Source organism: Bison bison, unplaced genomic scaffold (genome assembly GCF_000754665.1).
Source record: "Bison bison bison isolate TAMUID 2011002044 unplaced genomic scaffold, Bison_UMD1.0 scf7180017864144, whole genome shotgun sequence".
Taxonomy (NCBI): Eukaryota; Metazoa; Chordata; class Mammalia; order Artiodactyla; family Bovidae; genus Bison; species Bison bison.
Genome location: NW_011494716.1, coordinates 1,846,374 through 1,856,351, shown reverse-complemented (window position 1 = coordinate 1,856,351; position 9,978 = coordinate 1,846,374). Strand labels below are relative to the sequence as shown.

The 9,978-nt window shown below is 56.1% G+C and overlaps 2 protein-coding genes across 2 annotated transcripts in view; one reads left to right on the top strand and one right to left on the bottom strand.

Annotated features, from left to right (window-relative positions):
• The first annotated feature begins 12 nt into the window (after window positions 1-12).
• On the top strand, window positions 13-2,785 carry CDIP1 (cell death-inducing p53 target 1). The gene is made up of 3 exons (XM_010840408.1): window positions 13-181; window positions 522-795; window positions 902-2,785. The coding sequence occupies exons 1-3, from the start codon at window positions 46-48 to the stop codon at window positions 1,011-1,013; spliced, it is 522 nt and encodes a 173-aa protein (XP_010838710.1). The 5' UTR covers window positions 13-45; the 3' UTR covers window positions 1,014-2,785.
• A 244-nt stretch (window positions 2,786-3,029) lies between these two features.
• HMOX2 (heme oxygenase (decycling) 2) overlaps window positions 3,030-9,978 on the bottom strand; it is a 28,389-nt gene continuing 21,440 nt past the window's right edge. Inside the window, exons 2-6 of the mRNA XM_010840407.1 lie at window positions 6,849-6,959; window positions 5,636-5,753; window positions 4,809-5,300; window positions 3,862-4,042; window positions 3,030-3,780 (exon numbers count right to left, since the gene is read on the bottom strand). Coding sequence (XP_010838709.1) covers window positions 3,653-3,780; window positions 3,862-4,042; window positions 4,809-5,300; window positions 5,636-5,753; window positions 6,849-6,934 — 1,005 coding nt within the window. The 5' untranslated portion in view covers window positions 6,935-6,959 and the 3' untranslated portion in view covers window positions 3,030-3,652. The remainder of the gene's footprint in view (window positions 3,781-3,861; window positions 4,043-4,808; window positions 5,301-5,635; window positions 5,754-6,848; window positions 6,960-9,978) is intronic.

Below are 9,978 nucleotides of genomic sequence, written 5' to 3'. Positions count from 1 at the left end.
CTCCCCCGCCCCCCGCCCCATCCAGGTCGCACTTCCCCAGCTGTGATGCAGCCCCCACCGGGCATGTCACTGCCCCCTGCAGACATTGGCCCCCCACCCTATGAGCCGCCTGGTCACCCGATGCCCCAGCCCGGCTTCATCCCCCCACACGTGAACGCAGACGGCACCTACATGCCTTCAGGTAAGACGGAAAGGAACCCGCCCAGCCCAGCACCCCGCGTAGGCAGCTGGGCCAGCCTCTGCTGCCAGCCGGCAGTCTGTGTGGGTGTTTAACGTAAGGGCAGAGGGCCGACCGTGCAGGTGGACAGCAGACACGGGAAGGTGCCCAAGAGCACAGTACAGGGAGCTTCTGTGTGCTCTGGGACAGAGACCAGGAAAGGCTGGGAGAAGGACAATGGTTGCCTGGGCCCCAAGCCTGTGTCCTGGGGTGCTGGAGGCTCGGGGATTTATGCTCACCTTTCCCGTGGGGCCAGCGCCCCAGCCCGCCAGTGACCCGCCTTTGCTCCGTCTTCTGTTTTCAGGTTTCTACCCTCCTCCGGGTCCCCATCCACCCATGGGCTACTACCCACCGGGGCCCTACCCGCCAGGGCCCTACGCTGGCCCTGGGGGCCACACGGCCACGGTCCTGGTCCCCTCAGGGGCTGCCACCACCGTGACCGTGCTGCAGGGAGAGATCTTCGAGGGTGCGCCCGTGCAGACCGTGTGCCCTCACTGCCAGCAGGCCATCACCACCAAGATCTCCTATGAGATCGGCCTGATGAACTTCGTGCTGGGCTTCTTCTGCTGCTTCATGGGGTAGGTGGTGCAGGCACCCGCGGGGTGGCGCCGTGCCCACGTCTGCTGCCCTGCAGGGCCGGACTCTCGGCCCCTGATCTTCAGGCCCCCGTCTCTCCTGATGCAGGTGTGACCTGGGCTGCTGCCTGATCCCCTGCCTCATCAACGACTTCAAGGATGTGACGCACACGTGCCCCAGCTGCAAGGCCTACATCTACACGTACAAGCGCCTGTGCTGACGGGCTGGGCCTGGACTCCCCGCTGTCCGTCTGGCCCCCCGTGCTTCGCCCCCCGCACTCAGTGGCTCACCTCCCTGCTCCCACTGGGGGTTGGAAGCTGTTCCACTAGTCCGTCCCTTGGCAGTCTTGTCCTCTTCGCCTTGCCCTTCCCTGAGCATCTGACTCTGGTGGCAAAAATTCTGTTGGATTTCAGGCCAAGGGCCAGCGAGTGGTGGGGGATGGCGCTGAGCTTGCGTGCTGCTGCCGTGCTAGGCATTTGTGATCAAGAAGACAAGAGGAGTGGTCTCCTCACGTGGTCCTCCCTGCTGGGGTCTCTTCTCCATTTCTGTACCAGGTACAGGTTTGGTCCAGAGTCTCCCTGGGACCAAAAGCAGCCAGAGCCGTGGCTGGTTCCCCAGACAGGGGCCTGCAGTGGGGCCGAGCCCATAGCCACTGTCATTTCTGATCTGCTGGGCTGAGAGTGGCGGATGGACCCAAGCAGGCCTGAGTTTGTGGATGCTAGAGGCAGGCACGATGGTCAGAAGCAATGACTCTGGCCCTTAGAACTCAGGAATTCTTAACTGTGCCCAGGAATTACCTGGGGTAAATGGAGGTCAGCACACCTGCAGGCTACGGAGTGAGGGACTGGACCCTAGCTTGCCAAGAAGCGATTCTCCATGGCCCCTGCCCAGCTCCCTTTCAGCCACACCCTGTGAATCCCAGCCTTTGCTGGGGCCAGAAGGAATGCCCAGGAGCCAGGCCATCTGGCTATAGCGTGCCCTTGCAGTGTGTGGGCACAGCCTCTGCCTGGAGTGTCCCAGGTGGGACCAGAGATGACAGAGCGGGGCTTCCTTGTGGGCACTCTGGGCTGTGCGGTGCACTCTCCACAGGCCCTCCTCCCGGTGCCCACAGGGCCCTGCAGCCTGGCTGGTTCGCCGTCACTGCTCTTGCTCCATCAGCAGGCGCTGCAGCAGGAGCAGCCGTGGCGCTGGACGGGGACAGGCTTGGGACAAGGAAGGAGCAGCCACAAGTGGCAGAGGTGTCCTGGTGGCCACCAGCCCTGCCCTGGGCCTGAGCACACACTGTTTCCTGAAGGGTTTGTCTGTGAACTTGCTCCCGTGGACCGCTGTATCCTGCCGCCCCCTCCTGGTCTTGCACAGCCACTGCATGGCCTCCTGTCACTGTGAACCGTGGCCAGTCTCAGTTGATAGTTCCTCATTAAATTGGCCCTTTCACTCCCCAACCCGAGGCCTCTGCTCTCTTGCCTGGCTTCCTTCTTGTGTGAGGGAAAGAGGGTGGGGGGCCTGCAGGTAGTTGGAAGGCAGGGGGTCAAGACCTCAGGGTCTCAGTGCTTCTGCTGAACCCACTACCCAGGGACAATGCTGGTGTCTCAGTCCCTGGTTAAACCCACCAGAGCCCAGCCATGACTGCGCCATCAGGCTTCCTTACTGATAATGTCACCTGTCTTCACACCATGCGCTTGCCCATGGGGTCTGCAACCTGGAGACCCTTGCCAGCCAGAACTCGGGGTCATCAACCCTGGGGGGAGGTGCCCTTGCTGCCTTGAGCAGGACAGAGCCACCGGGGATGAGGCGTCAGGTCTGCAGGCTGCTGGGGCAGGCAGGCAGCTGGGCCCCCACCCCTCATCTGACTTGTGAAGGTGGGTGGGCTTGGTCAATTCCTGGAAAGTGTCCCCACCATTTAATTCTTTTTTGAGTAACACTTTCACAGATTCTCAATATATAGAACAGGTAATAAACTCCTATTAAAATAAATATTTAAGTTCATTTCTATTTTAGACAATTGTTATATAATACAAGTATATGCTCTTTTATCTTAGGTATTAAAAAAAAAGGAAAACTAAAGCACTCTTAAGAACTAGAAAACCGAGGGACCACATGGATGTCCACGTCCCTGAGAGGTGGCTCACTGACTGCCCTGAGAGGCTGGTGCTGGGTAGGGACTGGCAGTGTTGGGAGAGCGAGGGGCTGCCGGGCACCGACAGGGATGGCGTCACACCAGAAAGGAGGGAGGCGACTAGCAGAATCCACTTTATTGAGTGCAGAAGCATTTTCACAGGTCAGAGGAGACAGCCCACGGCCAAACTGACCCCAACTCGGGTGTCTGCTTGACAGGCGTGAGGACTGGCTGCCCAGGACGGAGCTCCAGGACCTCTGAGGCGAGGCGAAAGCCCAACTTCTGGCTGCTAACCCCAGGAGAAGTCCAGAAAAAGAGCAGCCCATCTGGGGAGGCCCCCACCCTCCCACAGCTCTGGGGCCTGAACTTGCTGGCGATCTACTCCCAGCACAGGAAAGACACCCACCTAGGTGCAGACACAACAAGGAAAAGGGGAGCGAGCGAGCCTTGGGTCAGAGGTGCGGGGGCCCTGGCAGCAGCGCTGGTCCCAGAGGCCTAGGCCAGCCTGCGGACTGCTCCTGCTGCCAGGGCCGGGGGGCTCGGGGGGCGGGCCTGCACCCAGCTCAGCGTTTGGCCCGCAGGCAGGATGCTGACAAGCAAAGGCTTCAGTCTCTGGCTTTTATTGGTTGCTTGTTTTCTCAAGGCCAGCATTAGGAAAGTCACCTGAGGTGGCAGTTTGGTCGTGGGTGGAGGCAGGGTGGGCCGGTGGACAGGAGTCAGCGCAGCGTGGAACGGTGGGTCCTTCACATGGAGTACCAGGCCAGGAGGCCGGCGGCCAGGGCCACGCTGGCGGCCAGCAGGAACTGGAGGCCGGGCCTTCGCAGCACAGCCAGGGCTGCTCCAAAGGGGCAGCTGCTGCCTTCCAGGGCACCTGCGCAGCAGCACCGAGGGGACATGCTGTGAGTGGGGGCCAACACACCTGTCCCGGGCGCACAGGACACACGAGGCCTACCTTTGTCTAGCTGAGCAGCGTAGTAGGGGCACTTCCGCAAGTCTCCTTTCCCGTCGTGCACGGGAAGCCCGTCCTGCGTGGGCAGTCTGCCGTGCCCAGGAAGCCTGTCGTGCGCAGGGAGCCCATCCTCCAGGGTTTCTTTGGCCAGCAAGGAGCCAGCCTGGTCCAGTTCATTGAACACCTGCAGGTGCAAAGGATCAACAGCCATCACCAGCCTGTGTCCCCAGACGGGCCGAGCAGGCAGGGACGGGAGTGTATGGGGCGGACACCTCCCCCGAGGGGGAGCTCTGGGAGGTGTGGCTGCACCTGTGCTGCCCAGGCTGAGAGCCCACAGCGGACACCCCCAGGGAGGAGAAAGGAGAAAGGAGAAAGTACTGCCCCCCATGCCGTGGGATCCCCAGCATGTTCTTGCTGGGTATTTCTAGCAAGAAACAGGAAGGTGGGAGGAGGCAGCCCTGGCAGGGCTGGCTGGTCCTGAGGGGCCCTCAGGCCTATGCTCAGGCCGGCACTTCCCTGGAGCGGAGGGCAGGGCCTGGGCTCTGGACACAGAACTGGCCTGCCAGACTTGGGCCTGTCTAACAGCTACTTGTAAACGGAATCATTCTCTTTGGTTCTCTCTCTGAACTTACCAAGCAGGACTTTTCACAGCAACCCTTGCTAAAAAGGGGGAACTCCACATTCCTTCAGACCAGAAGCCTGGGGTGAGAGGGAGGGAGATAGCTCCCACCTTCCCGACCCTTCAACATGCTAGGGTGTCACCTTCCCAAAGCACCACACACAAGCTGTTGATCACACAGGGTGGAAGCCTGACGGGTTGTGCCCGCTGGCCTGTCTAGTCACTAGACTTGCGCTCAGGCAGCCTATCTGTCCGAGGGCACTGATGCCCCTCAAGCGGCTCTGGGGCAGCCCTGCTGGCAGACGCCCTTCCCGCCTGGCCCTGGCAGTACCTGCATGTTGAACTCAAAGGCCTTGTTGGCCTCCTCCACGATCTTCTCTTTGGTCTCTAGGTTCAGGTCGAGGGCGTTCATCCTGGCCCGGTACAACTGCTTGAACTGCTGTGCGTTGTCCACATTCTCAAACAGGTAGAACTGGGTCCCTTCCCCCGTACTGGGGAGTTTCAGGGCCCGCTGGGCCACCTTCTTCAGCACCTGGCCCCCCGAGAGGTCCCCCATGTAGCGGGTGTAGGCGTGGGCCACCAGCAGCTCTGGTTCGTTCTGCCCCACCTCGTGGATCCGCTCCACGTACTTCCGGGTGGCCTCAGAGCACTGCGCCTGCTCCTCCCAGTGCTCGCCGTAGAGATACTCCATGTCCCTGATCAGCGCCTTCTTCCGGTGTAGCTCCGTGGGGAAGTACAAGGGGGCAAAGGCTGGGTGGTCCTTGTTCCGGTCGATCTCCTCCTCCAAGGCGGAGTAGGTGAAGTACAGCGCGGTGGTGGCCAGCTGCCAAGGGCGATGGGGAGACCGTGGGAGAGGGCCAGGGCCTGGCCAGCAACTCCCAAGCCCACTGCCCACACTCCTGAGCACCCCCTCCACTCCCCACTTTTACAGTGAGTTATTTCACGTGTGCAGGAAGCGTTTGTTTCTTAAAGGAATGACATGGTGAATTCTTTGGAACACGGATCACTTCCTTTACATCACTACCTTATTCCTTTTAAGACGTGAAACCACAGCCTGATGCTGAGAAAACATGAGGTGTGGAGGAAAGCTGGGGGATAGGCAACCCTGTGGGACTAAGGGCCCCCAGCCCAACCCAGTTCACGACTGAGGGCACAAACCTTGAATAGCTCCTTCCTGATGTTGCCTTTCAAGAAGTCCTTGACAAACTGGGTGTTTTCCGCCCGGTCATGTGATTCCTTGGTCCCTTCCTTCAGGAGCTCGGAAAGGTCTGCCATCCTATGGAGAAAGCATGTGCGAATTAGCCTTCCAACTCCAGGCTGACCACTCGCCGAGCTCGAGGCAGAGGCTGCTCAGAACCGTGATTCCAGCCTCTCAGCAGGCAGCAAAGCACAGGCAGACGTGGGTCTGCTCCCAGGACTCGGGCTCCCAGGACTCGGACTCTGGATGACTCTGACCCACTCCACCGTGCCCGGGTCTCTCTGAAGCACCCAAATGAGTGATGCTTGGCTTCTGTGCCCGCCCGAAGAAACACATACCTCACCCTACCACAGTGTGTGCTGACCTCAAGGAACAGACGACTTTGGGGAACGTGTCTCCCAAGATCCACACCCCTGAGAGAACAGACCGTGCAGCTCCTGGGGTGGCCCAGCTGCTTTCCTCCCACCTTGGACCCACAGCCCCTGAGGATGACATGAAGCTGGGACCCGGCACAGAAGGATGGGACTGAGAGCGAGGCTGGGGAGGCAAGAGCCAGGACCAAGGCCTGTACTGCTGAACAAAATCACACGACAGATGCCAGCACCAGACAAGGCAGAGAAGGTGCTGGGCAGGGACTCCTGTGCATCCACACACCTGTCGACCAGAGCGAGAAAAGCCTGGCGTCTCACGGCCCAGGCTCTGCTGGCCTCTTTGGGAGATTGGCTCATATCACTCACGTGCTGCCAATAGTTTATTTTCAGCAATTATTCCAAGATGTAAAAAGAGAACTTTGCCAATGACAGGGCTATAAGGAGAGGCTGAGAATGATGAAGAACAGGCCCGGGTGACTGGAGGCTTCAAGTGAATTGCCCCCAACCCAGTAAGGAAAGCCCTGGAGTTAAGAGCTACTCCCACATCTGAGGGGTGGGAGACACTGGAAAGGTGCCAGCTTTGCCTCTGATTACCCTTGCTCACCCCAGATGACAAAACGCTCAGAATTCCAGGAAGAAGAAACGGCCAGGAGCATCATCAAATCCCATGACTCAGCACTTGGAGCAGTGCCTGTCCTGCCTCCCTGCGTGGGCCGGGGGCGAGGGCGAGGCGGCGGCGGGGCACGGAGCGTTCTGGGGCCCGGCAGCCCGCCCTGCCTGCCCCCCGGCTGCCACCACTCACCTGGTGTGGTTTTCCTTCTCTGGGACCCCGGAGATCTTTTTCTCCGGCTCATCCAACCCCTCTGAGGTCTCCAGTTCTGCTGACATGGCTGCTGCTCTCACGCCTCTGGTCCTGCGGAGACAGGGGAGCAGGGGATGTGGCACCTGCGGCAGTCACTCCCCCAGGTGCCCGCCGGTTCTGCTCGCCCTGAGCAACACCACCAGGAGGCGCCACAGGCCTCGGGAAGTTTTCATAAAAATAAAGCTCTGCTGTCACGGGACCGTATCTGCACTGGACAAAATGTGAATATGGACAGTGGTAACAGCACTGTATTGATGCTGAACTTACTGATTTTTATAACTGCACTGTGGTTACTTACAAGAATGTCCTTGTTTTAGGAAACACACACTCGCATGGTCACAAGTAATGGGGCATATTACCTGCAACTTATTGTCAAATGGTTCAGAGACAGAGTGTGTGCGTGTGTGTGTGTGTGTGTGTGTGTGTGTGTGTGTGTACAGGCACATACACTGCAGCGGAGGGGACATACAAGTGAAGCACTAGAGTCAGTGCTGACGGTGAACCTGGATGAAACATACACAAGGATTCTACGTACCATTCTTACAACTTTTCTGTATTTTTGAGATTATATCAAAATTAAAAGTTACGTAAAACATAAAATAACAAAGGAATATGACTTAAATAAAAAAAGCAGCAGTGCGGCAGCTCTCCGTGTGGCAGCGAGCGCATCGGAACCAGCCAGCCTGCCTGTTAGAGGCGGGCGCCCTTGTGCAGAGAGCATCCCCTTGGGGCGGCTCCAAAGGCCCCTGACGAGCTGCACCGAGTCACCACGCGAGCAGACTGCCTCCAGCCCACTCCAGACTCTGCCGAGCTAGAAGAAGTGACACATGTAGGCCAGTCGATGCCCACTGCCTCTGCGTTCGTCAGCCCGGGAGATCTGGTCCTGGAAGGCGCCAAGTTCACGCTCCACCTGACTGTGCGATGGGGGAAGCCCATCTGGGAACAGCAGCACAGCTGCCCCAACACCAGCAGTAACACAGGACCAGAGCTACTATCACTGGGGCCAAATCAAGCCAAAGGAAGGAGAGACCTGAACTTTCTACCTCAACCAGTGTCTTCTTACCGAGCGTTACTGAGCTCTGCCCAGAAATAGGTGTCTAGGGGCACAAATAAGTATAATAAATGATCCCCGAAAGGATAAAAAACCACTTCTATCTCAGCCCACAGATAACCACCATTAGTATGTTGCTACATTTCCTTTCTGAGTTTTCCCTAGATAACATCTCCTTTGTTATCTTTGGAGATATTACAAGGCCTGGTTTTGCTCAGCAGTCTTTCTGAAACTTCTCTCAACTTTAGATTTAGCATTTATACAATGGAATTAATGACAGGAAGGATTAAGAACACAGAAGCACAGTGCCTGCCACGTGGTAAGCACTCAGTAAATATTAGATATGATGGTGCACTTGTTCCAGGAACGCTTAGAAAATAGCAGAGAGTAAAATAAGCCAGACAAGGCATGATACTCTTTCTGTGTGCAATCTTTTTAAAAAAAGGTTCAATTCAGAGAAAACAATGGAATGGGGATTGCCTGGGAGTGGAAGAAATGGGAACGGCTGGTAAAATGGTACAAATTTTCAGTTATATTGTGAATAAGGTCTGAGAATCTAATGAAAAGCATGGTGACGATAGTTGATAATTGTTGTTCAGTCACTAAGTCATGCCCTACTCTTTGCAACCCCATGGAATGCAGGACTCCAGGCTCCTCTGTCCTTCACTATCTCCCAGAATTTGCTCAGATTCATGTTCATTGAGTCAGTGATGCTATCTAACCATCTCACCCTCTTCTGCCCCCGTCCTTTGCCTTCAATATTTCCCAGCATCAGGGTCTTTTCAAATGAGTTAGCTCTTCGCATCAAGTGGCCAAAGTACTGGAGCTTCAAGCATCAGTCCTTCCAATGAATATTCAGGGTTGATTTCCTTTAGGATTGACTGGTTTAATCTCCTTGCTGTCCAAGGGACTCTCAAGAGTCTTCTCTAGCAACCCAGTTCAAAAGCATCAATTCTTTGGTGCTCAGCCTTCTTTATGGTCCAACTCTCACATCTGTATATGACCACTGCAAAAACCCTAGCTTTGACTATATGGACTATAGTTGATAATACTGAACTGCATAACTGAAATCTGCTAAGAGAACAGATCTTGAATCGTTCTCATTTCTTTAAAAGGGTAAATATGTGAGGTGATGGATATGTTAAGTCAATGTATACATACACCAAGTCATCACTTTTATACATTTTTAAATATATTACAATTTTATTGTCAATGATACTTCACTAAAGCTGGAAAAAAGAAGGAATAGAAATAGCAGAATGTAGAAAATGGGACCTCCTCCTGACAAATCAGATATACTCTCCTCTATAAAAATGCTGGTGAACAGTGTGGTGCAGACTGTTTTTTTCTGCAGCAGCAGTTTATTTGTGCCAGTACCTCCTCTGGCACACCCTCCACCCTCTTCCACTGGTCCTGCCCAACAGCCCCGAATTCCGCATCCCCATTCCCAGAAGGCCAGACTCTAGCCCCGGGGACAGGGCCGCAGCTGTCTGCTTCACTGCTATAGCTCCAGGGCCTCGGAAATAGGCTCTCCATAAACACTTGCTGAAAACAAATCAAAGGAAAGAAGGCACACGGGAAATGCTGTAAAGCGTTCCACCAACAGCAGGCGCCAGTGGACAGCAAGGCACAATCTGCGGTCTACCACCTCAACAGGTTCTAAACTCAGAACAGGGTTGAAAAATTTTGCTTTGAAGGAAGGGTAGATACCAGTTTATCCCATTCCAGCAGCAATTATACTGAGTCCCTAACGCAGGCTGAGCACTTCCCTGGTGGCTCAGTGGTAAAGAATCCACCTCAAATGCAGGAGCCACAGGAGAGGTGGGTTCAATCCCTGGGTCGGGAAGATCCCCAGAGAAGGGGAGGGCAACCCACTCCAGTATTCTTGCCTGGACAACCCCATGGACAGAGGAGCCTGGAGGGCTACAGTCCATAGTGTGGCAAAGAGTCGGACACGACTGAAGCAACTTAGCAAGCACGCGCACAACGCAGGCTGAAAGTGCCCTCTGGCAGGAAGGA

Coding starts and splice junctions, on each gene's coding strand:
- CDIP1 (XM_010840408.1), top strand. CDS start 46: ATGCAGCCCCCACCGGGCATGTCACTGCCCCCTGCAGACATTGGCCCC. Junction 182..521: donor CGGCACCTACATGCCTTCAG/GTAAGACGGAAA, acceptor TTCTGTTTTCAG/GTTTCTACCCTCCTCCGGGT. Junction 796..901: donor TTCTTCTGCTGCTTCATGGG/GTAGGTGGTGCA, acceptor CTCCTGATGCAG/GTGTGACCTGGGCTGCTGCC.